Below are 26625 nucleotides of genomic sequence, written 5' to 3' on the forward strand. Positions count from 1 at the left end.
AAGAAAAAAAGTTTGGACACCACTGCGTTAGAGGAACATGGAGGAGCGGAGTTTAACAGATTACCTCTTTTAAAATATTAAACTTTAAAGTTAAGCTCGAGAGAGGCAGACTGGATTCACATTTCTAATTTAACAAAATAGTTTTCTCTGGAACCCGAGCGCTGTTTCAGGTTCATCATCGCAGCCAAACAACCCGAGGATGAACCTTTGATGAGTGTGGTATGTTGTGTTTCATTTAACAGAAACGTGTCGGTATGTTTCTGTTCCTTGGAAAGGGAGCGTCTCGGGTAATGAATGACGACACACAGCTGCGGTATGTAAACACCACTCGAGGCCAAAAGAGATAAAAAGAATGCCAACAAGGTTTTTATTCTTACAGGAAATACTCTCCCAAATTAAGAGGCTGGAATTGAATATCAATCAGAGATAAAACATTAAAACCATAAAAACACATTGAAATAAAGACAAAAAAATCCCAAATCATTCCTCATAAACGACGTCAGCATCCTTCAGTCCGCCTTCAGGGCGAACACCACGTCGTCCTGGCTGACGTTCAGGCGGACTCTCTGCAGGACTCTGAGGCGGCTCGGCTCCAGCAGGAGGATCCTGCAGGCTCCCAGACGCTGACACACCGCCAGGCCCTCCGACACGCTGATGGGCTGGAGACCCTCGACCCGACACAGAGCCTGGTGCTGCACGAACACCTGACAGGCCGAACGCAGGGAGAACTCAGCCACTACAACAGGCTCGTGCAACAAAACCAAAGACGTATCAAGCTGATGTGTGTGAGAAGTGTGTGCGTGTTTTTATTGTCCCACAGGTGGAGACACACCTGAGACTTTCAGACACACACACACACACACATTAAACCTGTCTTCCCGTCTTTCTCCGTCTGACTGTGAAATAAGATCAGCTGTTTAAATTCAAACTCTGATCTCATCAGTGTCTGCTGTAGTTTGCGGTTTCATCCAGCAGAGGGCGCTGCTGACAATATCAGGAAGAACTGTGCAAGTGATGAATCTGTTTAGCTTTTTGTTAAATCCATTTATCATTTAATGCATCATTAAATTAATCCATCATATAATTATAACTGCTTCTGAATTTTTTACTTGGAGACTGTTTTTTTTTTTTTTACCTTTTATGATTTTTCAGTAAATTCCATGAGGTGAGTTTACGCTCTACTAACATTTAAATGTGAGCTCAAACAGGCTATTTGGAGCTGTTCCCTTCATGACATCACAAAGGGCAGTAGCCCCTCCCCCAGGTGGGTGACACTCCCACAGCTAGGTGTTTGTTCTGCCCTCTGAGTCTGCCTTCTCACCGTAAATAATAGGACATGGAGCCAGAAAGCAGCGAGTACACCCGAGCCCTTCCAGAGAGGGGGCGTGGCCAGACACAGCTCATTTACATATTTAAAGCTACAGACATAAAAAATAGCCATTTTTAAGCAGAGCTGAAATAGACAATCACTCCAATGATTCCCCTTTAGTCTACAACATTTTTTTTTGCCCCCTGGTGGTGGAGTTTACAAACTGATTGCACAACATCAACACTCTTGCGAAGAATAACCACTGAAGACAAACATTCACAGTTTTATTAGTGATTATTGATGTTTATTTGATCTCAGCATGAACACAATCACCATCACATTCAGTTTTAACAAATCCAAGCAAGGCAGGTTTATCGGTCAAGCAAATGTTCATCACTTCAGAAGAACTTAAAACACAAAACCACATGAAATATATTTGGATAAAAATCAAACCAATCAAATGAATAAAACAAAGTCAGCATTGATTTAAGTGTAGATGTACGATTTGAAATTGTATATATGAACAGGTTATGTAGATACATTATGTTTATAATTTATTTACGTTTTGTCGAACCTTTTCACCATCACATCCAAGAATCATGCTTTGCGAATCATTCAACATTCAGAGAGAGGTCAGAAAAAGTGTCCGATGGTCGATAACAAAAACTGGTGCGCGCCTGTAGCTAACTGCTCCTTTAATGCTAACTGAAGTTTAGTTCGGCGGACGTCACGTTAAAGGAAGAATGTGCGACTTTTTGATCCAGTAGATCAAAGAATGAACACCAGAATGAAAACCAAAACAAACTGCTGTTAGGCCACGCCTCCTCTGTATTAAACCTTCCACAATCTCCGTCGATTAGAACGCACCATAATTAAACACCATCAAGCGCAAGCGGCTGACAAAAATCATCCTCGGCTTGAGCTGCAATCACCTGTCCTTCATTGTTGTGCTAGCATGCTAATGCTAGCGCTCTCAAGTTAGCTCGTAGCTTCACACTGCATGTGACGTTCAAGGTCGTCCTGTCCGCGTTTGCACGGCTCCGACGCCAACACAGCCAACGAGGGCTCGCGCAGTCACTGCATTTCTAAACGTACAAAGAATTATCAATTCGAGAGTTCCCTGCAAAAGACACTGAAAGCTTAATTCCTCCGAATCACATCGAGTTTAAAGGCTGCTGCAACATTTCCCCATTTAAAACCGAACATTTAAGAGGCAAGTTTGAAAGCAATTTTATCTTCAATATTACTAACTGGGATTGCCATCATCAGTAATATAGAGAATTAAAGCCCATCTTATTCACCTGTATCGTATCATTACCGTCTCAGGTAATACACCTCCTCCAGTTCCTTTCTGGAGGACACTACAGTTTCAGCTCAGCCAGAAACTCTTCTATTTCTTTACTCCTTCGGTTCCAGCTTGTTGTTTCTTTTGTTCTCTGCAGAGCTTTGATGCTTTCGTCGCGATAGAAGGAGGCGACTGGTATCGATGCAGCCCTCATGTGGAATTGCATCGACCCTTGGTAATCCTTTCTAACAAAGTGTAAGTGTTTTGCAAAGTGGTTGTAAAGCACCTGTTTCTCTCCAGGCTCCAGTTCCTTTCGGAGCAGTTTCTGGTATATTGCCTCGGCTTTAGCCTTGTCTGACTTTGCGTACACATTAGCAAGATCAATTTTCTTGACGAATGAAGAGTTAGGGTAAAGAGAAATAACCTCCCTATGGAGACTGATTGCCTTCTTTGTCATGCCTGGCCTCGGGCGACTCTCACTGAAAAACAAGATCTTCCATTTGTAGCAGAGTGCTAAACACCTCATGAGATAACGCTCACCTGGATGCTTTCTCAGAGCATCCTTTGCCAAATCAATGGCTTCATCGACAGATATGTAGTATGTGTAAACTCTCAGTAACGGCTTTATACCACTGTAGCTGCTGACCGGATTTTTCAGGATCTGCTTGGCCAAGTTCCGTGCTTTATCCTCAAATTTTTTTCCTTTCTTGGCACGTTGCATTAGGTAGACTGCAGCGAGGTACAAGTTCTTTGGATCCTGTTTCTTTGCACGTTTCATTCCCTTCAGGCAGTTAGCATCTACCCCTCCTTCGTTGTGCTTACTGGCAGAAGCTAAACCTATGAAATTGCTGGAGTTCCACTCCACCATGTCCGGCTGCATCCTGATGGCTTTCTCAAAGAAATCTGCAGCAAGCAGCTGCTTCTTTTGACCGAAGTTCATCAGGGTCCAGGCTTGTTCAGCGTAGATCTCTGGATGGAGCTCGCCCTGGGATGGAGATGGGTATTTCTTAATCAGGGCATCAACCTTTGACAGGTAAGCCTGACTCTCTGCTTCATCTCCCAGGTGGTGGTGCAGCCAGGCCAGGTTCCCGTAGTTCACCACTAACCAAGGACCCTCATCTGCCTTTCTCAGCTGGTTGAGGGTCTCTGCAGCCTTCTGGAACAAACTCTTGGCCTCTTCATTTAACCCCAGCTTATACTGAATGAACCCCCGCAGGTTGTAAATGTGGCCCAGCCATCGGTTTCTCTTGCCAGTGCCGATGTCCTCAAGCTTGTCCTTTTTACGTAAAAGTTTGGACTTCTTGTGATCTAGAGCCCAGGTGAAGTGGCACTGCAGACCCTTCAGCTTGGAATTAAATTGTCTTTGACTTCTGGAAGCGCTGAAGTAAAAAACAACATCAAAACACACTAAGTTAATACAACAGACCCTGATGTGTGATGGTCTCAGATCAGATCACAAATGTTCATCTGCAATTTGTGGAAAAGGAAGATAACATGATCAGCTTCTTCATGAAACACAGATGACTGCTTCAACACACACCACCCTCTGCACAGCACCTTCACCGGGCAGAGGAGCATGTTCAGTGACAGACTGCTGTCACAGTCGTGCTCCACGGACAGACTCAAGAACTCTTTTGTCCCCCTATAGGCCATAAGACTGGACAACACTTCACTGTCACGGCAGGGAAGAAGCACACGGTGAACCCTGGACTAATTTTTCACTTTTTTTCTCTCACTCCTCATCTGCACTGCTGACCTCAGAGTCAGCCCCCAGTTGGACACTTTAATGCATATTGATAGTCACCTTACTGAGCACAGGTCACTTTAATGATAATCACCCTAATCATGTCTGGTTTCATCCTACTGTTGTGTTATGCTACATCTGTAATGGTTGACATGATCACCCTAACTAGGTCAAGTTTCACTCTCATTGTCTTTGACACTTAATGCTAATCTGCTCCTCAATAGTTGGGTACTTTAATGGCAATCACCCTAATCACTCCTGGTTTCACCTTATTGTTTTGGACACTTAATGCATATCACTGCTCCTTTATGTTGCTGAGCACTTTAATGGCCCAATTTGTTTCCCTGCATTGACTGTTTAATGACTGTACTCACACCTCTGGCACTACCTCAAACACCTCTGTACATGCACATGGAACTAGTTTCTAGAAGGTCAGCACTTTGTTTCTAAGGCCCTTTAACTGTTTACAGGTCTCTTTTAACCAACACATGTTTTTCTCTCCTTCACAGGTTATGTACATTATGCTATATAAGTTCTAAGTCTAATGCTAATGCTAACTGCACAGGTTTAACCTGTAATTATGTTTACTCTTAGTCACATAGGGGCTGCTAAATCTTGTTTGGGGGATTATTGTATACAGGGGGGGGGGGAAGGGGGGGGTGTATTGTAACTAATGTCTTGTGTCCTGCCTGTCTGTATACTGCTACTGGATGCCTTGAATTTCCCTCGGGATCAATAAAGTATCTATCTATCTATCTATCTATCTATCTATCTATCTATCTATCTATCTATCTATCTATCTATCTATCTATCTATCTAACTACGCAGATGACACACAAGTATTATAACAATTATAATAAGTGTTATAACATCACCAGTAGATCATAGTCCGATCAAAGCACTGGGTAAATGCACAGAGAAAATCAATGAGTGGATGTGCAAACATTTTCTCCAGCTGAACAAAGACAAAACCGAGGTTGTTGTTTTTGGAGGAAAGAAGAAGTGACGAAGAGTCAGCACACAGCTGGAGTCAGTTAAACTCAAAGTTTCAGCTTCTATGCTCCGTATATCTGGAACAAACTCCCAGTAAACTGCAGGTCAGCTGAATCTCTCAGCTCTGTTAAATCCAGGTTAAAGACTCACCTGGTTACAGCTGCCTTTAACTATTTCAATAAAGATTTTAATCTTTCACTCTGCACTGTATATATAAGTAACTCTTTAACTGTCTTATATTTTTACTTGAATTAATTTGATTTGAATTATTTGTACTTGAACATATTATCAGATTTAATAATGTCGGTGATGCTTTTTGGTGTCTTGTGTGAAGCACTTTGAAATGCCTTTGTTGTTAAAACGTGCGACATAAATACATTTACAGGTAATTTAGTGCTGAACTTGAACAAACTGAAGCTTGCATCACAGGCAGCTTGGATAAGTGCATGAAATCTGGGAAGTCCTGGATGAATGTAGACTTTCCCAAGAAACTACATAAGGACAATGTGCTCCACAAACTGCAGGAAATGACCCTAACCAATAGAGATGAGGAAACTAAACTCATAATGATACACCTGCTGCTAAAATCCATTCATTAAGTGTTAACAACATCATAATGACACATGAACTCCTACCATGAGAAACCATTCAGAGTCAAAGCTCACCTCATGTCTCAGACTTCTCTCTGTAGTCTTATGAATGTTGGTCAGTTTGGAGGGTTCCTTCTGTTGCAGCAGCTTGGAGTTTGCAGAAACATAACACACCCACGAGCACGTAGATATAGTCGATGCAGACGTCAGGAGGCGGGGCGTGTGCATGTGAGCGAACAGGCGCGACTTCGCTGCAGCACATCGCTCTGCAGCAGAACATAAGCGAAGTCGAACATATGTTGATAAAGCTCAGTGTCATAGATCTCTAAAGGAAACTTATGAAGCGTGAGGGAGGTTTAGAGAAAATGGCGTATATAAAAACGCCACTCTGATGCGCGTGAGGCAGAGCGAACGAGTTCGCGCGAATACAGCGGCGCGGACACGCGCTTTTTGCTCCTCGTTCACGCGCCAAGAGTTTCGTTTCCAGAGAAAGGAAACGTGAAGCCTCATGACTGTCTAAAACGAATCATAAAATCATCTGACTGAGCTGATAGGTGGTGATAAAGTGTAGTTTCCTATGTGGACTTTAAAGTTCAAACACGAGGGAGCCAATCAGGAGGAGCCAAAAGGCAAATAAAAACATAATTAAACTGTAAAAGAATTCAAAGTAGATATGACAGCATGAGGAAGAATACAGCTGGAAATACAACAATAGCAAACATGGTATTTAATAGTTCTAAATATGGATATGTTTGGTTTGAAACATTCATTTAACATCCTGGATGGATAGTTTTTAATTATTGAGCAGCTGCTGATCTATGAATACAACATGAATGAAGATAGATAGATAGATAGATAGATAGATAGATAGATAGATAGATAGATACTTTATTGATCCCGAGGGAAATTCATACATATTTATCAGAAAAGATGAGGTTTGTCTCTGGGTTGGGAACCGGAGGGTCGCCGGTTCAAGTCCCGGCACGGACCAAGTCCGGAAATTGGTCTAGTAGCTGGAGAGGTGCCAGTCCATTTCCTGAGCACTGCCGAGGTGCCCCTGAGCAAGGCACCGAACCCCAAAACTGCTCTGGAGCGCTCGCTGTGGGCAGCCCCCTCACTCTGAGACCTCTCCATTAATGCATGTCACTGGAACCCTGTTTGTGCATGAGTGTGTATCTCGGCCTATGTGTGTGTTAGACAGAGTGTAAACCGAATTTCCCCTCGTGGGATTAATAAAGTATAACTTATTATTATTATTATTATTATCTCTAAGAAATACGCATTTTACGTAAAGTACGCATTTTACGTAAAGTACGTATTTTACGTAAAGTACGTATTTTACGTAAAGTACGTATTTTACGTAAGGTACGCACGGCAGAACTCTTCCTGCGTATGTTGTGGAGAGGAGACAGTATGGCGGAGCTGAAAGAGGCAGACGCTGCTCAGCTACACCAGGAGGACGTCGATATCAAACGTGAGTTATCGGCAGCACGAGGGCGATCAAACAGCAGCTTTGAGACCTTTAAACGGAGGGTTCATCCCTCTTTTTATCTTTCACACTGGTGTTCAGTGAATTCACTCAGAATTTAAGTTGATAAGCGCTGAACTAAACAAGGGCCTCACCACGGAGCTCCGCCACAGGGCCTCACCACGGAGCTCCGCCACAGGGCCTAAACAGTCAACAATAACAGCGAGCTAACGGCTGGCGCGTGCTAACAGGAGAGCTACAGTGTCGTTGTCAGCTGTTCCGTGCACAGTGCAGCTTTTCCACGCGTGTTATTCTGACACCGTGACGTTTGACTTGTTCTGATAGTTTCGCTTTGCACGGTCTCATCATGGAGCTGCTCCACAGGACCGTTTATTTATGTTCTTCACCCACAGATTGTTCTCGTAGTTTCAGACCTGCAGAAAACAACCAGTTCATACTAAACCTGGAAACGTCTCTGTTCCTGATCAGACAGGCAGCAGCTCAGTTATCAGGGTTTAATATTTAAACACTCAGCAGCTTTAAACATCACAACATATCAGAAACAAAACATCAGAAAGGACCGGAAGTGTTCAAACATCTCTGCCTCCAGATCTTTAAAAACACCCAGGAGCCTTTTCCCAGTTCAGGATTCAGATCCTTAGGGTCGGGTTGTAGGTTCAAATCCTGGGAGCAAAGATGGAGCTCCGTAACATGGAAGCAGACTGAGAAGACTCTCTCTCTCTCTCTCTCTCTCTCTCTCTCTCTCTCTCTCTCTCTCTCTCCCCCCCTCTCTCTTCTCTCTCTCTCTCTCTCCCCCCTCTCTCTCCTCTCTCTCTCTCTCTCTCTCTCTCTCTCTCTGTGTCTCTCTCTCTCTCTCCCCCCCTCTCTCTCTGCCTCTCTCTCTCTCCCCCTCCTCTCTGCCTCTCTCTCTCTCTCTCTCTCCCTCCCTCTCTCTCTCTCTCTCTCCCCCCCCCTCTCTCTCTCTCTCTCTCTCTCTCTCTCCCTCTCTCTCTCCCCCCCCCCGCCCTCTCTCTCTCTCTCTCTCTCAGGTGAAGCTGCAGGAGATGCTTCCTCAGCTGCAGATCAGACGGTGAAGAATGAAGCTGCTTCAGACAGCGACTCTAAACCATCAACCACGACACCAGGTGATCACCTGAGCGCTTCCTGTTTAACCCTTCACTGACCTGCTTCACCTGTCTCACCTGTCTCTGACACGTCCGCTCTTTTTCTCCCCGCAGAGCGCCACGTCTCCATCCACACTAAACTGGAGGGTCTGGAGCTGCTGGTTGACCTGAACGGCGGTGAGTTTGGTTCTTGTTCGTCCCCGTGTGTGAGGAAGCCGCTCGTACCCGTTACCTGGAGCGGATCGACCCCACAGGTCAAAGGTTACTCACACGCTTTGTGTTTTTGGTCCTCAGCGGGACGTAAGTCGTGTCCTCTGTGTCCCGAGGAGAAGTTTAAAGCGTGCTACAGCCACAAGCTCCGCCGACACCTGCAGAACCTCCACTGGAAAGTCTACGTGGAGTTTGAAGGTAGGAATGTGACGGGCGTGGTTTCACGTTCACGCCCAACGCACCGATGAACACTGGACGGGTTTTATGACCACGCCCCTGGACGCGGTTCAAACCCGGCTTTGAAGGCTTTGAGTTTTAGACTGCAGTACTACAGTTTAACCACTAGGGGGCAGGAGTACTGATGGTGGTTCTGCTGTTCCAGGTCAGAGGATGTGTATCTGTCACCTGCCCTGCAGGAACCTGAAGCCCGGCCTCAGCGGGGACCAGGTGAGACATCAGACATGTGAAACAAGCGAGTGAGTCCGCCTCAGTCTCACGTCTTTATTCGCTCCCTCCAGCCGGCGGGGAGACACGTGGCTCACTACCACTGCGTCGTCTGCTCCGTCACCATCGCCCGGAAAACCGACATGATCAGCCACCTGAAACGACACGTCAACAAAGGAGAGACGGAGGCCAGCTACTCCGGGAGCTCCGACGCCCAGGTCGAGGAGCCGGGTAAGAAAAACACCCACCGACGACTCAGCTACACGCCAGAGGGAGAGACAGGGAGGCTGTGATTGGTTCATCAGAGAGCAGGGAGACAGGGAGGCCTGTGATTGGTTCATCAGAGAGCAGGGAGACAGGGAGGCCTGTGATTGGTTCATCAGAGAGAGGGAGGCCTGTGATTGGTTCATCAGAGAGCAGGGAGACAGGGAGGCCTGTGATTGGTTCATCAGAGAGCAGGGAGGCTGTTATTGGTTCATCAGAGAGCAGGGAGAGAGGGAGGCCTGTGATTGGTTCATCAGAGAGCAGGGAGACAGGGAGGCTGTGATTGGTTCATCAGAGAGCAGGGAGACAGGGAGGCTGTGATTGGTTCATCAGAGAGCAGGGAGAGAGGGAGGCCTGTGATTGGTTCATCAGAGAGCAGGGAGACTGTGATTGGTTCATCAGAGAGCAGGGAGACAGGGAGGCCTGTGATTGGTTCCTCAGAGAGCAGGGAGAAAGGGAGGCCTGTGATTGGTTCCTCAGAGAGCAGGGAGACAGGGAGGCCTGTGATTGGTTCCTCAGAGAGCAGGGAGACAGGGAGGCTGTGATTGGTTTATCAGAGAGCAGGGAGACAGGGAGGCCTGTGATTGGTTCATCAGAGAGCAGGGAGACAGGGAGGCTGTGATTGGTTCATCAGAGAGCAGGGAGACAGGGAGGCCAGATGTGTGTCCGACCTCACATACATGCAGGGTCACCCCCGGGCGGCGTGGTTCCCTCCGTGGTCACACGGCTCCATGCTGAACCAGATGTTTGACGAGGAGTCGCTTTGATGAAAGACGCTGACATGTCGTCTGCTTCCTGTTTCTGCAGCTCCGTCCGGTCAGGCGTTTGAAATCATGAAAGAACTGGGGACCAACGTGCAGCTCCTCCCGAACCACACCACGCCGCAGAAGAGCGACACCTACTTCAACCGCAAGATGAAGACCAACAGGCGAGAGACGTTTCCACGAAAACGATAAAAGTTCAACGAGCAGAAACCGTGTGGCGCTGAATGTGTCGGTTTGTTGACGTTTCAGGCAGCTGGTGTTTTGTTCGCTGGCTGCGCTCGCCGAGGAGAGAAACCCGCTCGAGTGTCTGGACGCTTTCGGAGCCACAGGTGAGGAAAACAAACATGACAGGAAGTGAAGCTGCTGAATGCTCTGGATCTGATTGGACCAGAGAAGGTAGGCGGGGCTTTGAAGGTCGTTTTGGACGCCCCTGGGTTTGCCAGATATGCGAGCAGTTATCAGGTGTTGCAGCGATGGACGCGAGGTGACGCCTGAGTTTCCGTGATTTCAGGGATCATGGGCCTCCAGTGGGCGAAGCACCTCCGCCACGCCGTCAAAGTGACCATCACCGACATCAGCGACACGTGCGTGAAGATGATCAAAGAGAACTGCGAGCTCAACAACATGCGGGTGGACGGAAGCTCGCGGGCGCCTCGAGGGCCCGACGGGGCCTCCGGCGAGGTCAAAGGGTCGCCCATCGCCACGGTGGAGGTCGCCAAGATGGACGCCAACGTCATCATGCACCTACGGGCTTTTGACTACATGTAAGTGGGAGGAGTCCATCAAGCGTTCACTGACGCGACCTCTGGTGACCTTTCATGTCTTGAATCTTTCAGTCACCTGGACCCGTACGGGACGGCGGTCAACTACCTGGACGCCGCCTTCAGAAACGTGCGCAACCTGGGCATCATCTCCGTGACGTCCACCGACACGGGCTCGCTGTACTCCAAGTCTCCAAACGTCACGCTGCGCCACTACGGCTGCCACATCGTACGCACCGAGTACTACAAAGAGCTCGCCGCGCGCATGGTCATCGCCACCGTGGCCAGGTAGCCCGTCTGAACGTTCGCATTGTGTCCGTCTTGTTTGTGATGGCGAGGCGCGAGGTCACGCTCTCCGGCCGTGTGTTGCAGAGCGGCGGCTCGCTGTAACAAAGGCATCGAGGTGCTGCTGGCGGTGGCGTTGGAGCATTTCGTCCTGGTGGTGGTCCGAGTCCTGCGAGGTCCGACGCAGGCGGACGAGTCGGCGAAGAAGCTGCGTAAGCTCGTCCACTGTCAGTGGTGCGAGGAGCGAGTCTTCCTGAAACAAGGAAACATGCGGGACGGTGAGTCCTCGCTCGGGTGGCGTCCACGTCTTCGTCCCGCAGCAGTCAAACAGGAAGTTGATGGCGTTCATGCAGGCAGGAAGTGATCATGTGTTGTGTTTCTCGCAGACACGCTGCCCTGTAGCTGTCACGGCAGTCTGCCCGGGAGGACGGCGGTGCAGCTGGGACCGTTATGGTGAGACAGCGCTGAGAGGGGGGCGGAGCCAAGAGTGGAGGCCGCTGCAGCCAGGACGACAGCCTCTGTATTTACTGTGTGTGTGTGTGTGTGTGTGTGTGTGTGTGTGTGTGTGTGTGTGTGTCCAGGTGTGGTCCCCTCTTCAACACGGGCTTCCTGAGGAGGATGCTGTCAGCAGCCGTGCAGCACAGCATGGACGACATCCAGCCGCTCGTCAAGACTCTGGTCTGCGAGTCCGAGTGCACCACGCTCAAGTCTCTAGTCCACGGCTCGTCGGCTCTCACCAACCAGGGTAAGAACCCGCCGTCCAGCACGCTCGCACGCCATGTGACAGGACTCGTGTTCACGGTGGCGTCTGTTTCCTCTCTGCAGTGGAGTGCGGCGTGGTCATTAAGACGCCACAGGGCGGCGAGGAGTCGGGTCCTGCAGATCAGTCCGGTGAGTACGAGGGCAGATCCCTAAAAGCAGAGCGCTGAAGTGTCAGGGCGTCCGGGCTGGGTGACGGGACGCACATCATGACATCACGTCGTGGTCAGGAGCGTGACAAAGACACGCCGTAAACGACCACGAGCACCTCGACCTCTGCTCTTTACAGTCGGGGCCGTTTAAAAATATAAATATACATGTTGGCTGTTTAAAGACGAAGTGTGATAACCTGCACGATCTCCAACCAACCCGAACACTTAATGAGGACCAATCACAGAGCGGCGCTGACCTGTCGCTCTACACGTGTCCTCCAGAGGGCAGCGTAGCCTCGAGGCTCCTTCAGCACGTCACCATGGAGACGCTCTGCAGTGAAACACCGAGACTGAAGCGACTGTTTTAAAACCGTTTTGCTGCCACGTGCGCTCGAACCCTTTGAGCAAGCGTGAGGGGGGGGGGAGGGGGGCGGAGCTTAAGTCTCTGCAGGTGTTTTTATCTCCTGTGAGTGGTTTGACTCATGTCAGCGCAGCATGACTCAGCTCTGACTCTCTGATTGGTTCCTCTGCAGGGAAGAGGAAGACGGGGGAGGAGTCAGGGAACGTGGTGAAGAAGCTGAAGTCTGACGTGTCTCTGGAGCATCCGCCCTTCTACTACAGCATCCACCGCCACAGCATCCGAGGCATGAACATGCCCAAGTACGTGACCTCTGACCTCTGACCTCTGACCTCTTCCTCAGCGTTGATTAAATGTCATAATGAATCTTAAAGTTTGAACTCTGCAGGCAGGATTTTATAATTTGTGTTTTTTCTCTCTGCAGGTTGAACAAGTTTCTTCAGTACCTGACCGAGGCCGGATTCCGGGTGGGTCGGACTCACTTCGACCCGACGGGGGTTCGAACCGACGCCACGCTGGAGCAGTTTAAATCGGTGCTCACCAAGTACAGCGTGCCCACGTACTCCACCGCCAACGCCAACGCCGCGCAGATGAGCACGAGCGTGGAGAAAGCGATCTGAGGAGGACTCCCGTCTGTGTCGACACAGAAAAGTTCTGACTGCACTGAAAACTCGCCGCCTGTCCGTGTTCTGCTTCCCGTCGACCCTGCAGCACGAGCGAGCGACTGATCCTCCGCTCGAATATTTATTTCAGATCATAACTTTTTAAAGTTCTCGTTTTCTTTTCCTGCTGCTTCTGTTGTCTTGTTTTATTTTTTTTAAAAATAAATAATGAAATAAAGGAAAACCTGATGTCGTCTTTATTGAGCGTTTAAAGAGAGAGAGGAAAAAAAGAACGACATGAGACGGATTCTCACCGGTGAAGTTATTTACTATAATTCTGTTTTTTAATTTTCTTGACATTTTAAAACTTTTTTTTTTGATTGAATAATTTTTGTGACTTCCTGGAGATGATCTCTGGTTGGAGGAGCCCCTGTGCCTAAAAGACCTTTAGACATGCATGAATCTAACCAGACGACATGAGATGATATTTACAGAATATTTTTATAATGACAGTTATGATCGGACTTTATTTCAGGATTGGTTCCAAAATGAGACAAAAGTTTCACTCGTGTTTTATCAGGGAAACTCTGGTGACTGGGGACGAGGAAGAGATTTTTTTTCTGTGAGCGTCACTAAGTAACACACAGAGGAGGAGGAGGAGGAGGAGGAGAGAGGAGGGCGTGTCCTCCTCCTCCTCCTCCTCCTGTGCTGCTGCAGATCGATGAGACGGTGTTCGTACCTGAGGACTAAAGACTACCTGTGGATCCTCTCCTGGCATCAGCACCATGGGGATCTCCGCGTCCAGTCTGCTGGATGAGACCAAATCTAACTACATCAAAGGTAAGCAAGTATGCGACGCGGCGAGGACGCACCGCGCTCTCACCGCGCTCTCACCGCGTCTCCACCGCGCTCGTTTCCTTCCACACACACCGGGTCGTTTCTGTCGATTTGACCGGAAACTTCCGCCTCTGAGTCTCGTTTTTCTTTTCTCTGGAGAGTTTCTGTGTAAACAAACAGCTGGGTCTCTCACCTGAGCTCGTGCATAGATCTGAATCTGTCATGTGGAACCTGACACTCCGGTTCTCACTCGTCTTTCCGCGCGCACACATTCCCTCAAAGATTCTCCCCAGGCGGGCTCATCTGTCTGAGTGAGAAACTCGGGACCAGGTTTGGTGCAGTTGTCGGGTTTTTTTTCCCCCGAGTCTGATCAGGTCTCTCGAGTCTTTCAGGTCCTGCAGAGAGAGAAAAGTGATCTGGGGAGAGTGGAGGGACCTGTTTGAGTCTTTTGTCCTCCACTGCAGGGTGTGTCCACGGGTGGATCTGTGACACGACAAAGGTGTTTTTTTACTGAGGTGAATGACAAGTCTTTAAAGTGGAGCAGACAGGTGCAGACTCTAACAGGTGGGCATAAAAGGACGGTGGCCTGAATGTGCCAACAGTAAGCGAGTTAGAGACCACGAGCTGTACTTTGTAGTTTCGTGATTTTGACTTCATTTCAAGTGGATCACAGTGAATCAGGGCTTTTATATTTTACAGAAACTCTAATGATGTTTGTCAGAGTTAAAGGAGCAGTATGTAACTCGGCCTCCTAGTGTTTAAAATGGGTACTGCAGTCTCCAACATTGATCCTAGTTTGAGCAGCTTTCTGCTGCTGGAGCTTATTAGAAACATGCAGAGGCTTTTTAGCTCGGGTACAATCACTTCTATCTGAAGCAGTTCCACTGCCCGCTTCCATCGCTGCAACACCTGTTCACCTGATAACTGCTCTCATATCTGGCAAACCCAGGGGCGTCCAAAACGGCCATGTGTGTGTGTGTGTGTGTGTGTGTGTGTGTGTGGGGGGGGTGGGGGGGTGGAATAGATGAAATAGAGCGTTCCAGAAGCCATGACGTGTGTGCAGGGTGAAGTCTGCTGCTGCTTCTTGGGTCAGATGAACAACGGACGGGGGGTCAGCCGTTGTAAACCAACAAAATAAAAGGTGAAAAGTCAGAGAGAGAAAGAGAGCTGAGGAAAAAAGAGCCGAGAGGACAAAAAAACAAAAACAACACAAAGAGGAAAAAACAAACACGACGGTGATTGAAAACGCAGAATAATCTGGAGGTCTTTTCTCTTCTTCTTGTTTTTTATTCGATAGATGTCGGCTGAGGTAAACACGAGAAAAAGAAGCGTGTGTGTGAAGGTCGATGCGGGACACGTTTGACTCTGCTGTTGCCACGGTAACAGGCATTAGGGGCGTCTGGCGTTGGTAAACCAGGAAAGAAAACTTGAAGATGAGACGTGGTAAAATGATCTGCTTGTTTTTGTCTCACCTCACAGCTTTTTACTTTACTGACTCTTTACTTTAGTCGAGACACATCGAGGTCTCGAATCAGCAGCGTTCACAGCTGGTCAGTGAACTCAAGCCGTGACACGGTTCACCTTCAGTCTGAATGTCGTGCAGCCGTGAAGGGGGGGACGGCGTGATCCCACCTCTGCAGGTGAATTCACAGCCTGGGACGCTAACATTATGCTAAAGCTAACTCCGACGTGAATGTACAAAGACGTGACGACAGCTGAGCGAAGCCATCGCTCTGTTTCTGAAACCCAGGCTGACAAAAGAGCGAGCAGTGAGACCAGTAACTTCAGCGTCCGGCTGTTTTTAAAGAGCAGTTTGGTGTCATGGGAGAGCTGCATAAAGCATCCTGGCCCTGCTGGGAAGTCTGTCCATGCTGCAGGGATCCAGTCTGTGATGCTGTCAGACACTCAGAACAACAATCTGAGCCGGTCAGGGGCAAAAACAACAACGTTGAGGACATGACGGCCTGTTTCCCCGCTGCAGGCTGAAGCAATGCACTGATGGAGTTGCACAACTTTTTGTACCTTTTTAGTCACTGGGAGCTCACACGTTTGACGGGAAATGTTGAAAATCCTGGAATTCCCCTTGAAAAGAGTGTGGTGGATGTTTTGGATCGTGTGCAGAAGAGTCTCTGGCTCTCAGTTGTGTCTGTGTTTTCATGTTTTTGTCGTCAGTTTTTCCTGGCTGATGGTTAGCGTAGCGGAGGGCTAACTCCTCGCAGCGACGACACTGTGCATGCTGGAAACATTATACTCCCTCAGTCTGCTGCTCTAAACAGTGTGCGTGTGTGTGTGTGTGTGTGTGTGTGTGTGTGTGTGCGTGTGTGTGTGTGGGGGGGGAGGTTTCAGGGTGGGGTGGGAGGGTTTGTTGAACAGTTTTTGGCAGGGTACAGGGTTGGGTCGGTGCCTGGCTGGTTGGTTGAAGCGATCCTGCTCGATGATTCATGAGCTGTCAGCCGTGGAGGCAGACGCCCCGAGTCACAGTTTTCCTTTGATTCTGACTCGTTATCATCATCATCATCATCATCATCTTCATCTTCATCCCTCAGGGAAACTGTTGCCTACACGTCTCCTCCCGATATCAGTTTACAAAAAGGGCGAAACTTTGTGTGAATCAGTAATAATGTTTGTCAGAGTTAAAGGAGCAGTATGTAACTCGGCCTCCTAGTGTTGAAAATGGGTACTGCAGTCTCCAACATTGATCCTAGTTTGAGCAGCTTTCTGCTGCTGGAGCTTATTAGAAACATGCAGAGGCTTTTTAGCTCGGGTACAATCACTTCTATCTGAAGCAGTTCCACTGCTCGCTTCCATCGCTGCAACACCTGTTCACCTGATAACTGCTCTCATATCTGGCAAACCCAGGGGCGTCAAAAACGGCCATGGGAGTTTCAGTTTATAGGTTCAGATTTGACTCATTACTCCAGCATGCGTCTGTGGTGTGTGTGTGTGTGTGTGTGTGTGTGTGAGTCTGCAGGGTCAAGACAGGAAGAACTCCACCTGATCAATGCTGCAGATATATATTGACAGTGATGATGTTTCATGTTGGTCCTTCTGAGCAGCGTTAAAAGCATGCAGAGTGATACCTCGTGTTTGTAGTTGGGAGGAAACATCTGCTGCTTTCAGACGTCTGCATTATTCATCAGCTCCCTTCAGACCACAGCTCAGCTCGTCATGTGACTCATGCACAGCGGTGGGTACCAGTGAGTCTGAAATTGTTACTGGTTTCTGATTGGTCAGCGAGGGATAAGCGCCTGTGTGAGCTGTTCACTGCTGTCATTGTTACAACCTGATGTTGATCATCAGGTTAGACTGAAGCTGTGGAGTTAAAATGATTCATAAGTCAACTATTCAGCAGGTCCGTCCCTTCCTGCTTTGGGTGACAGATCGGTGACCCAAGGTTTCCTCCTGAGCCACTCCTCTAAGTTGGCGGTTAGCGGCGTTTGCGTCAGTTAGCCGGTCCCGAGGGCGTGTAACTGTCCCAAACGGGGACGTGTTAGTGTGTGTGTGTGTGTGTGTGTGATGTTTGTGGGGACTCGGAGCTCAGAAACAGGACGGTCATCAAATCAGGATGTGTATGATGAATTTTCATGATGGAGTCAAACGGTGCTGAAACTTAAAAAAAAAAAAATCTATCTATGTGCTGATCATCAGAAACAGGCCATACTGTCGTTGCCATGGTAACGGAGCAGGTATTTATATTGTAGTGAGGTTAAACATCCTGGTATGGTGACACGCTCGTGTCTACAGCATCTACGTCTGAGTGCAAACCGCACTGAGTCACTGCTGCTGGTGGTTACGAGCTGAAGCGTGTGTTTTCAGTCGGGAGGAAGTGAAACCTGCGTGTTTGCAAGAATACCAAGCAACTGAAAAAAACGTGTTTCCCTCCAACCGCTTTCAAAACACAATATTTAGCTCAGTGCAGCGTTACGTCATCTGCTCAGAAATGTTCGGATGTTTCCTTTTCCCACCAAGCTGTAAGTCCTGGCTCGTGCTTCTTGCCTTCTTCACGCCGTGTCACTCGGCCTCCAGCTGCCATGACACAACCGCTCAGATATTCAGAGGAGCTGCGGGACTCTGAGACTTTCCCCCACTTTAAAAACCGAGTCCACAAAGAGAGGAAACTGCTGCCGCTCAGACCCTCCACTGGAAACCCACCTGTTGTTTACTGACTGAACACAATGTGCACACGGCTAAATGCCCCCCCCCCTCCTCCCCCCCCCCCCCCCCCCCAAACGAAGCTGCCACTGATTTTGCATAAAAAATAAAATTACAGCAGGAAGTGTAAAACTCAAATGTTCTTAAGTTTGTGTGTTCAACTGTGAGGGGCTTAGGGATGTGGGAGGAGCTTAGCTTAGCTTAGCTTAGCTTAGCTTAGCTTAGCATGAATACTGGAGGCAGGGAGGAGGATCAACGACCTCTTCAGGATCAAATAAGAGACGAAACATTCAGAGACACAGCATCTCTACTTATATCCAGACTCTGTTAGATTCAGGCCGGTCAGCATAAACTAGTGAATACTGAATAATCTCATGTTATTTTGTCCCTTCAGGCTCTCCGTAGATGGTCGTCTTCAGTGTCTCCCTGTAGTCACAAAAAGGGCCTTACTTCATTTCAAAATAAAAGCACGCAGCAAGTAAAGAACTCTCAGTTCTTGTCCTTTGAATCTGTGATGTCGGCGCTGATGAAGCGTTTTCCGTCCTTTAAAGGTCACACGTCGGCGCTCTGTGTGTTTCGAGTGTAAACAGGAGGAGCGCGTGCAGAAGCTCAGCCCTGGGCGCTCGACTCACTTTCTTACCTCATCCAGGTATGAGAGAGTGGAACAGGCTCTGCGGCTCGTTAAAGTCAAAGGTGACACGCGTGTAAGTTATCGTGTCAGAAAAGCTCCTGAGTGGCGCCCGTGTGATGCAGGTGTCATGGCCCGGGGAGTTTCATGGGGTCAGAGAGAGAGAGAGAGAGAGAGAGAGAGGGAGGGAGAAAGAGAGGTTAATGTCAGTGAAATCACATCAGGCAGTAAAACCTGTCCGCCTATGAGCGATGATTATTGATGTAACCTTTTCGAGGGCGTCTCCGCTCGCCGTCTGTGTGCTCTCGTTCTATAACAGAGACGAGCATCCATTAGCTCCTCGACCCGAGCTCTTCTTCTGCCTCTGTTCTAATGAGCAAATCTCCAGGAAGCAGGCGCCATGCTCGTGGTGCTGCAGAGTGCTCTTTAATGCTTCCCTGAACTCATCTGCACGCAGCTCTGATACAAACACACACTGATTCTCATCAGAGGGGCGTAGAGAGGACTCTGCTGCTTCAAACGCCACGTCAGGTCTTAGCTCAGGAGACTCCGCCCCCCTCCTGTCTGACAGGGAGACAGTCCCACTGTGAGGTGAATATGTGACAATCTGATCAGGAGGATAAAAGATTCAATTTCACTTGACTTGAGGGACTCGTTATATAAATGTGTGTGTGTGTGTGTGTGTGTGTGTGTGTGTGTGTGTGTGTGTGTTTGTTCTTAACAAAAGGAAATTAGAGACAGAACACACTCTCTCACACACAGCCCCCTCCTCCTCCTCACACACACACACACACTCATTGTGTGTCTGTCAGACATTTTTGGGCCGTGTAGTAACTCGTTCTGTCTCCAGTGTTTCCTGGCTGACGACACACACTCCTCTCTGGACCTCAGACACACACACTCCTCTCTGGACCTCAGACACACACACTCCTCTCTGGACCTCAGACACACACTCCTCTGGACCTCAGACACACACACTCCTCTCTGGACCTCAGACACACACACTCCTCTCTGGACCTCAGACACACACACTCCTCTCTGGACCTCAGACACACACACTCCTCTCTGGACCTCAGACACACACACTCCTCTCTGGACCTCAGACACACACACTCCTCTCTGGACCTCAGACACACACACTCCTCTCTGGACCTCAGACACACACACTCCTCTCTGGACCTCAGACACACACTCCTCTCTGGACCTCAGACACACACTCCTCTCTGGACCTCAGACACACACTCCTCTCTGGACCTCAGACACACTCCTCTCTGGACCTCAGACACACACTCCTCTCTGGACCTCAGACACACACTCCTCTCTGGACCTCAGACACACACTCCTCTCTGGACCTCAGACACACACACTCCTCTCTGGACCTCAGACACACACTCCTCTCTGGACCTCAGACACACACTCCTCTCTGGACCTCAGACACACACACTCCTCTCTGGACCTCAGACACACACACTCCTCTCTGGACCTCAGACACACACTCCTCTCTGGACCTCAGACACACACACTCCTCTCTGGACCTCAGACACACACACTCCTCTCTGGACCTCAGACACACACACTCCTCTCTGGACCTCAGACACACACACTCCTCTCTGGACCTCAGACACACACACTCCTCTCTGGACCTCAGACACACACACTCCTCTCTGGACCTCAGACACACACTCCTCTCTGGACCTCAGACACACACTCCTCTCTGGACCTCAGACACACACACTCCTCTCTGGACCTCAGACACACACTCCTCTCTGGACCTCAGACACACACACTCCTCTGGACCTCAGACACACACACTCCTCTCTGGACCTCAGACACACACACTCCTCTCTGGACCTCAGACACACACACTCCTCTCTGGACCTCAGACACACACACTCCTCTCTGGACCTCAGACACACACACTCCTCTCTAGACCTCAGACACACACTCCTCTCTGGACCTCAGACACACACACTCCTCTCTGGACCTCAGACACACACACTCCTCTCTGGACCTCAGACACACACACTCCTCTCTGGACCTCAGACACACACACTCCTCTCTGGACCTCAGACACACACACTCCTCTCTAGACCTCAGACACACACTCCTCTCTGGACCTCAGACACACACTCCTCTCTGGACCTCAGACACACACACTCCTCTCTGGACCTCAGACACACACTCCTCTCTGGACCTCAGACACACACTCCTCTCTGGACCTCCGACTCTAACGGACCCGTCGGAGCAGCAGACGCTCCGATCCTCCACAGTTCATCCATGTTGGAAGTCTCTGGAGGAAACTCTGCTTCACTTATATTAAAGGAGGTGTAAAGTTTTTAAGCCACTTTTCGTCACCTCGAGTTTTAAAAAGAAGCGATCTGTTATTTGAGTCAGAAAAAAAGAGCAGAGAAACTCAAGCTGTTAAATGAGTCATCTGTAAAGTAGAGCAGTGAGTCTCCGTGTTCGACTGCAGCTCTGCCAGTGTGCTGCCAACTTTTACAAGTGTCCCTTCTTCTGTTCGTTGTTGCTGTGAAGTTGATTCTGCTGTTTTGACGACACAAGTTTGTTGTAGTTCAGTCCTGATGGTAGAGGCTGCAGCAGAGTCCATCAGTGTTAACTCATCCATTCATACACAGTCACACACTGATGGTAGAGGCTGCTGCAGAGTAAAGAGTCCATCAGTATGAACTCATCCATTCACACACATTCACACACTGATGGTCCCACGGTGGTACCTGATTAACCATGGCGTTGGTCGGGATGGCGTTGGTCGGGATGGCGTTATGTACCCGTAAAGAAGACAGTAAACAAAAACAAAGTGTTACCGCCTGAGGATGACAAACTTCTCCTCTGCTTCATCGCACTTCCATCTCGTCCTCTTCGTCAGTCTTGATTTAAAGGTGTCCCGGAGGTGACATCCTCGGGGGTTTACGAGGTGCGTTGGCTGATTTATGTCCTGCCGTGAGGCTGCATGAATGTGGAAGGTGGACGAGCAGGTTTACTGCGGAGCTGCAGCTCAGAGTCTCAGTCATACTTCACATACCAACACACAGCACGTTCTGTTAGTCCTCAGATATGTAGGACGAGAGTGAAAAGTCACAGTGACTGGAGACAACGCAGATAAAGATTGTGCTAAACTTTAGCTTTTTAACTCTTCTGCACCTCCTTCACGTTTATTTGGACAGAAAACTACAATCTACATACAGATTATAAACACAGATTACTCCTCCGGTATGGAAGCCCTGAGCAGACAAACAACCGTGCATACTTACCGAGAACAGTGATTATAATAATCCCATCTTATTTGCAGAGCTTTTATTTTGAAGTCACACTTCCTGGTGGAATCGTTCTCCTGATCACTGGAAAGTTGGAGCTTTAAATCTCTTATAAATATTGCAGCGCAGTTCCCGCCAACTCTCAGCTGCTGCTCATTTTTGCACTTTTGCCGAAGTTTGAGATTTACCATCATTTTGGACTGATTGGCCTTAAAAAGGAGCCGACTGCATTGTGTGCAAACATAACCGATGCACGGACACGCTGTTGGCTCTGCAGCGCAGGAAGTGGAGTGATTAACCCTTCGTGTGCGCACAGAAAGAAGCGCGTTTTACTCCTGACTGGGAGGCGTGGCCTGAAAAAGAAATCGTAGAGCCAGAGTTTGCTTGTTGAGGGATGATGTATCCCGTCTGAGCAGGGAATGCCGCGGGATCCCCCAGGAGGAGCTTTAAAGCATCGCTCCGGAGAGGGAAGTCTGCGTTGACTTACTGCGACCTCGAATAAGATTCAGTATTTAGACGATCATTCGTCCGTGAAGCACCGAGGAGAATAAACTGAGAACATTTCAGAGCGATGTTCAGAAATAAGTCTGAACCAAGAAAACTTCCCTAAATGACTTTACTGTGCGTTATGTCGTCAACATGTTTGGCGTCTCTGCGGTTTACTGTGTGTGTGTGTGTGTGTGTGTGTGTGTGTGTGTGTGTGTGTGAGACATGTGGAGGCGAGGTCCGCCTGCTGAGGTTCATTATCTCTACATGAATCAATTAGCAGCACTTTTATGACTCTGTTTTCTCTCTCTGATTGTTGTTTTATAACCTTCCTACAATCCCTTCAAAACTCTCGGCACCACGTTCAGATGTGATTTCAGTTTGAACGTTTCCAGAGACGACAAATGAGAAGCAGACAGACGAGAACAAACAGCAGAGTAACAGAGTAACCGCTGCTTTTAGATGGACGTACTCTCGTCTCGTCTCAGCCGAGCGATGTTCAGTCTCAGGTCTGTGTTTGATGTGCGTCGATTCCTCAGTTTAAAACACTTTACACCTGCGTCACCGCTCGACACTCTGGAGAGGGATGATGCTTGTTGTAATCGACGGAGCGCCCCCTGCTGGTGTCATATAATGGAACTGAAATAAAAAGCTTTGACAGGATAAATCGAGTGATATCGATAGCAGGCTGATCAGTCAGTCGGGCTCCACTTCGTAGACATGAAGACGATTTTAAGGGTCTGCTAAGATGTTAAATCTCGGGATCGACAAGCTGCTGCACGTGTGTGTAGAAAAGAAGGACAGAAGTCTGGATGTTTGAATCAAACAGTTGAGGACAACTGTCTTCATGTAAGAAGACAAAGAGACGACAAACCAACACAGTCGTATCAGCCAGAACACTTTTTTATTTTTATTGGAAAATGATTTTGTGGAGGGAGCGGCCTCCACAAGCCATGTTGGCTTTTATAGAGAAAGGGAACATTTTCTTTAAATTCACACATGGATGTTTCTCGAGGAGCGTGCAGAGTTAGAAGGTGGACCTTGGACCTAAAGGTGGGGAGTCCTGCAGTCCTTTCTGAGTCTTGTGTTACAACAGGAACCGAAGAGTTGGACTCTTCGAGCGGGTTTTCTTAAAACACTCAACAATAAAAAATTTTCCTCTTAGAGACTCTAAAATAAATAAGATTTCTGTTCTTCAGTCATAAAAAGTAACCCTTCTCGATGCTCCCTCTGAAGGTCGTCCAGCCTCCTCTGTGTTTGCATGACCACGTCGCCTGCAAAGAGAGAGAGCGCATTAAACAAACAGCAGCTGCTGGATATTCAAAGTGTGGTGGAGCAAAGTGAACTCAGAGGAGGAGTCGGCTCAGAGCTGCAGACTGAACCTTCTCCGGTGTCTGTGAGAGGAAACCTGCAGCTGTGATGACTCACTGATTCTTTCTTTCACTGGAGGAAGGTTAAAAGCTCGTCTGCCTGACTGGATGCTGCCGTCACCGTGACACCGGGTCACCGTGGCTTCAGTCTCCTCCGAGGTCGTGTGGTTGTTGTGGATCACGCGGGCTGAATGTGTGTTCACACCACAAAGCTAACTATCTAATATCTTCTGTTTGCAGTAATGCTGTAAATGTTTGTGTTTAAAGTTAGCTGAGGGATGAACTTACACAGGAGGGGTCCGTGTTCTGGTTCAGTTCTGATGAGTGTGAGCAGGACGTCCACAGTGTTGATCTGACAAAAAGATCAAAATAAAAACATCCTAAGAAGAGAATAAAATAACGTTGGAAGCAGTTAGACACGGATGTCCTCGGATCGTTCTTTCTCTGCTCTCGTTTCAGTGTCGTGTGTTTTAAAGTCTTTGTTGTATCAACGAAGGTTTCAATGAGTCTTCATTCGAAGGTTCGCAGACGGAGAGAGCGCCGTCTTCTTTGGAGTTTTCCAACAATTTTCAGTCTTAAAAAGCAGAAGTTAGCAAACATCGAACATCAAGCCCAGCACAGTTTAGCAGATGGCTGTTCCGTCATGAGCCCGGGTCTGCTGAAGATTTCTGCCTGTTAAAAGGAAGTTTTTTCTTGCCACGCCATGACGGATTAAGCTGGGCTCTTGTAATATAGCCATCAGTAAGGTCCTTTACCTGCTTTTTGTAAAGTGTCTTGAGATAACGCCTGTTATGAATTGACGCTATATAAATAAAGATTGATTGATTGATTGATTGATTGACAGGATGTGACGGTGCGAGCGACAGAAACTTCTGGATTCTTTAGTTTTTAATAATTCTAAAAGCTGCGAGCTGTTTTTAGCTCCACGCATCGTTTTTATCTTCGCAGACGGACGAGGAAGGAAGTGGCTCTACGAGTCACAGGAAGTCGTGTCTCCTCACTCAGCAGAGTTTGTTCGTTAGCTTGTTTTACAAACTTTAATCGTGTCCTCATCAGTGAGTTAAATGTTGAGCGTCGACTTTCTGTTCTGCTTTTTTCTTTTTTGTGGTTTCAGAGAAAAAGGGATAAATGACCTCTGAGATACATCACCACATCGTCTGCATAACAAGATATCTGACATGTTCATCAGTGATTCTCTTTGTGCTTTCAGAGACAGAATGAACAAAATACATGTTATAACTTCTTCATTGTATTTAAATGAAGGTTTTGGTCATTTAAACATGTGCAGAAAATTCCTTAAAAATCCTTTAATCCTTTAGTTTGCAGAGATATTGAGTTAAATATTATTCCTGTTCTCATGTTGAGGGAAGTTCGAGATGGTTCATAAAATAAACAATAAAAGGAGCTGAATGATCCTTTAAGTGACTCTCGTGTCTCTGTGAGGACGCTCACAGCGTGCAGCGTCTCAGCCCATAGCGATGTGCGTCCGGCTGTGGCGGTCGTGTCCCCCGGCTGTAAAACGCCCCGCTGCTGCTGCTGCTGAGTGTGAACCCGACGTTCTCGCACCACAAAGCCACCGCTGCACGCTCGGACACGTTTGTGCGTTGAGAGCAGGATGTGTGAAGAACGTTTAAATCTGTGTAAATAATCATTTCATGGATTTCAGTGTGCTGTGGTTCACAGGGAGGAAACTTTCTCTGCTCGTGCTGATGGAGCTTCTCTCCGTCTTTGTTTTGGGTTTTTTTTTCTTGAGAAACTGAATCCCTCAGCGTGGGGGGGAGAGAGCGAGTCCAAAGATGAGCTCACCTTGTGTGTCTGAAACTTTATGGCAACCTTCATTTCTTTGTCTCTCTCTCTCTGTCTCTCTCTCTCTCTCTCTCTCTCTGTCTCTCTCTCTCTCTCTCTCTCTCTCTCTCTCTCTCTCTCTCTCTCTCTCTCTCTCTCTCTCTCTCTCTCTCTCTTTTATTGTTGGACTGAAATCTGAACTTAAACACTGAGTGTTATCAGAGCATCAGTTTTCTGTTGTGGTGGTTTCCCAGTGAAACCAGTTTGTGTGTGTGACTGGTGTTCTCTGTGTGTGTTTGCAGACCAGGCCGAGGCGGAGCTGAAGGCGTTCGCTCCGTACTACAGGAAGCAGTTCTCGGTGTTTCGTTTCTCTCAGGTGGAAGATGATCTGGAGCAGCAGAAAGAGACGACGACACAGCTGCTGAAGCAGAGGGTGAGCACGCTCAGACCAGCTCGCTAACCCGCTAAACACGGCCCACCAAATCCTGACCCGGGTCGCCTGCTGTGAGGACTTCAGCCTCTGAACGCGGGGCGCCACCTGCGCCCCTTCACAGCCTGTTTCATGGCTCCTTACCTGAAGCAACTCGGAGCGATCATTAGGATGTGAAATCTGTATTTAGATTTTAAAAAACCTTTATTGACACCACGTCAAAGAACGAGATTCCAGAGAACTAAACGACACTCTTGTTGTGTTTTTTGTTTGTGACCATCAGGAGTCTCCTGAGTCGGGCGCCGTGCTGTTCGAGGACCTCATCCTTTTCTTCGATGAAACCAGGAAGTGGAAGGGGAGGTACGTGGTGGTGCGAGCCAACTACTGCCTGGAGTGTCACGACAGCTTGGAGGTGAGCGTGAACACGACACACACACACACACACACACACACACACACACACACACACACACACACACACACACACACACACACACACACACACACACACACACACACACACCTCACCTTTCTTTGACCCCTCTGTCGT

General features: G+C 48.3%; 4 protein-coding genes across 4 annotated transcripts in view; 2 read left to right on the forward strand and 2 right to left on the reverse strand.

Annotated features, from left to right (window-relative positions):
• The window catches only part of LOC306828523 (interferon-induced protein with tetratricopeptide repeats 1B-like), a gene marked incomplete at its 5' end in the record, with an annotated part of 201523 nt that overhangs the window by 6086 nt on the left and 168812 nt on the right, over positions 1 to 26625 (reverse strand). The window lies entirely within an intron of this gene.
• LOC306828542 (interferon-induced protein with tetratricopeptide repeats 1-like) lies at positions 2671 to 6047 on the reverse strand (the record flags this gene model as incomplete). Its single annotated transcript, XM_079351062.1, has 2 exons — positions 5997 to 6047; positions 2671 to 3973 (listed from the first exon to the last, which is right to left on the reverse strand). Exons 1-2 carry the CDS (start codon positions 5999 to 6001, stop codon positions 2671 to 2673), a joined length of 1308 nt encoding a protein of 435 aa, XP_079207188.1. The 5' UTR covers positions 6002 to 6047.
• On the forward strand, positions 7291 to 13355 carry trmt1l (tRNA methyltransferase 1-like). The gene is made up of 16 exons (XM_079351176.1): positions 7291 to 7395; positions 8439 to 8534; positions 8628 to 8690; positions 8808 to 8921; positions 9106 to 9170; positions 9242 to 9398; positions 10239 to 10359; positions 10445 to 10524; positions 10707 to 10959; positions 11032 to 11244; positions 11329 to 11519; positions 11628 to 11694; positions 11823 to 11986; positions 12067 to 12132; positions 12686 to 12812; positions 12935 to 13355. The coding sequence occupies exons 1-16, from the start codon at positions 7314 to 7316 to the stop codon at positions 13128 to 13130; spliced, it is 2055 nt and encodes a 684-aa protein (XP_079207302.1). The 5' UTR covers positions 7291 to 7313; the 3' UTR covers positions 13131 to 13355.
• The window catches only part of niban1a (niban apoptosis regulator 1a), a 22291-nt gene continuing 9468 nt past the window's right edge, over positions 13803 to 26625 (forward strand). Inside the window, exons 1-3 of the mRNA XM_079351162.1 lie at positions 13803 to 13952; positions 25948 to 26078; positions 26359 to 26487. Coding sequence (XP_079207288.1) covers positions 13898 to 13952; positions 25948 to 26078; positions 26359 to 26487 — 315 coding nt within the window. The 5' untranslated portion in view covers positions 13803 to 13897. The remainder of the gene's footprint in view (positions 13953 to 25947; positions 26079 to 26358; positions 26488 to 26625) is intronic.

This window comes from Symphodus melops, assembly GCF_947650265.1.
Source record: "Symphodus melops genome assembly, chromosome: 8".
NCBI classification, from domain to species: Eukaryota; Metazoa; Chordata; class Actinopteri; order Labriformes; family Labridae; genus Symphodus; species Symphodus melops.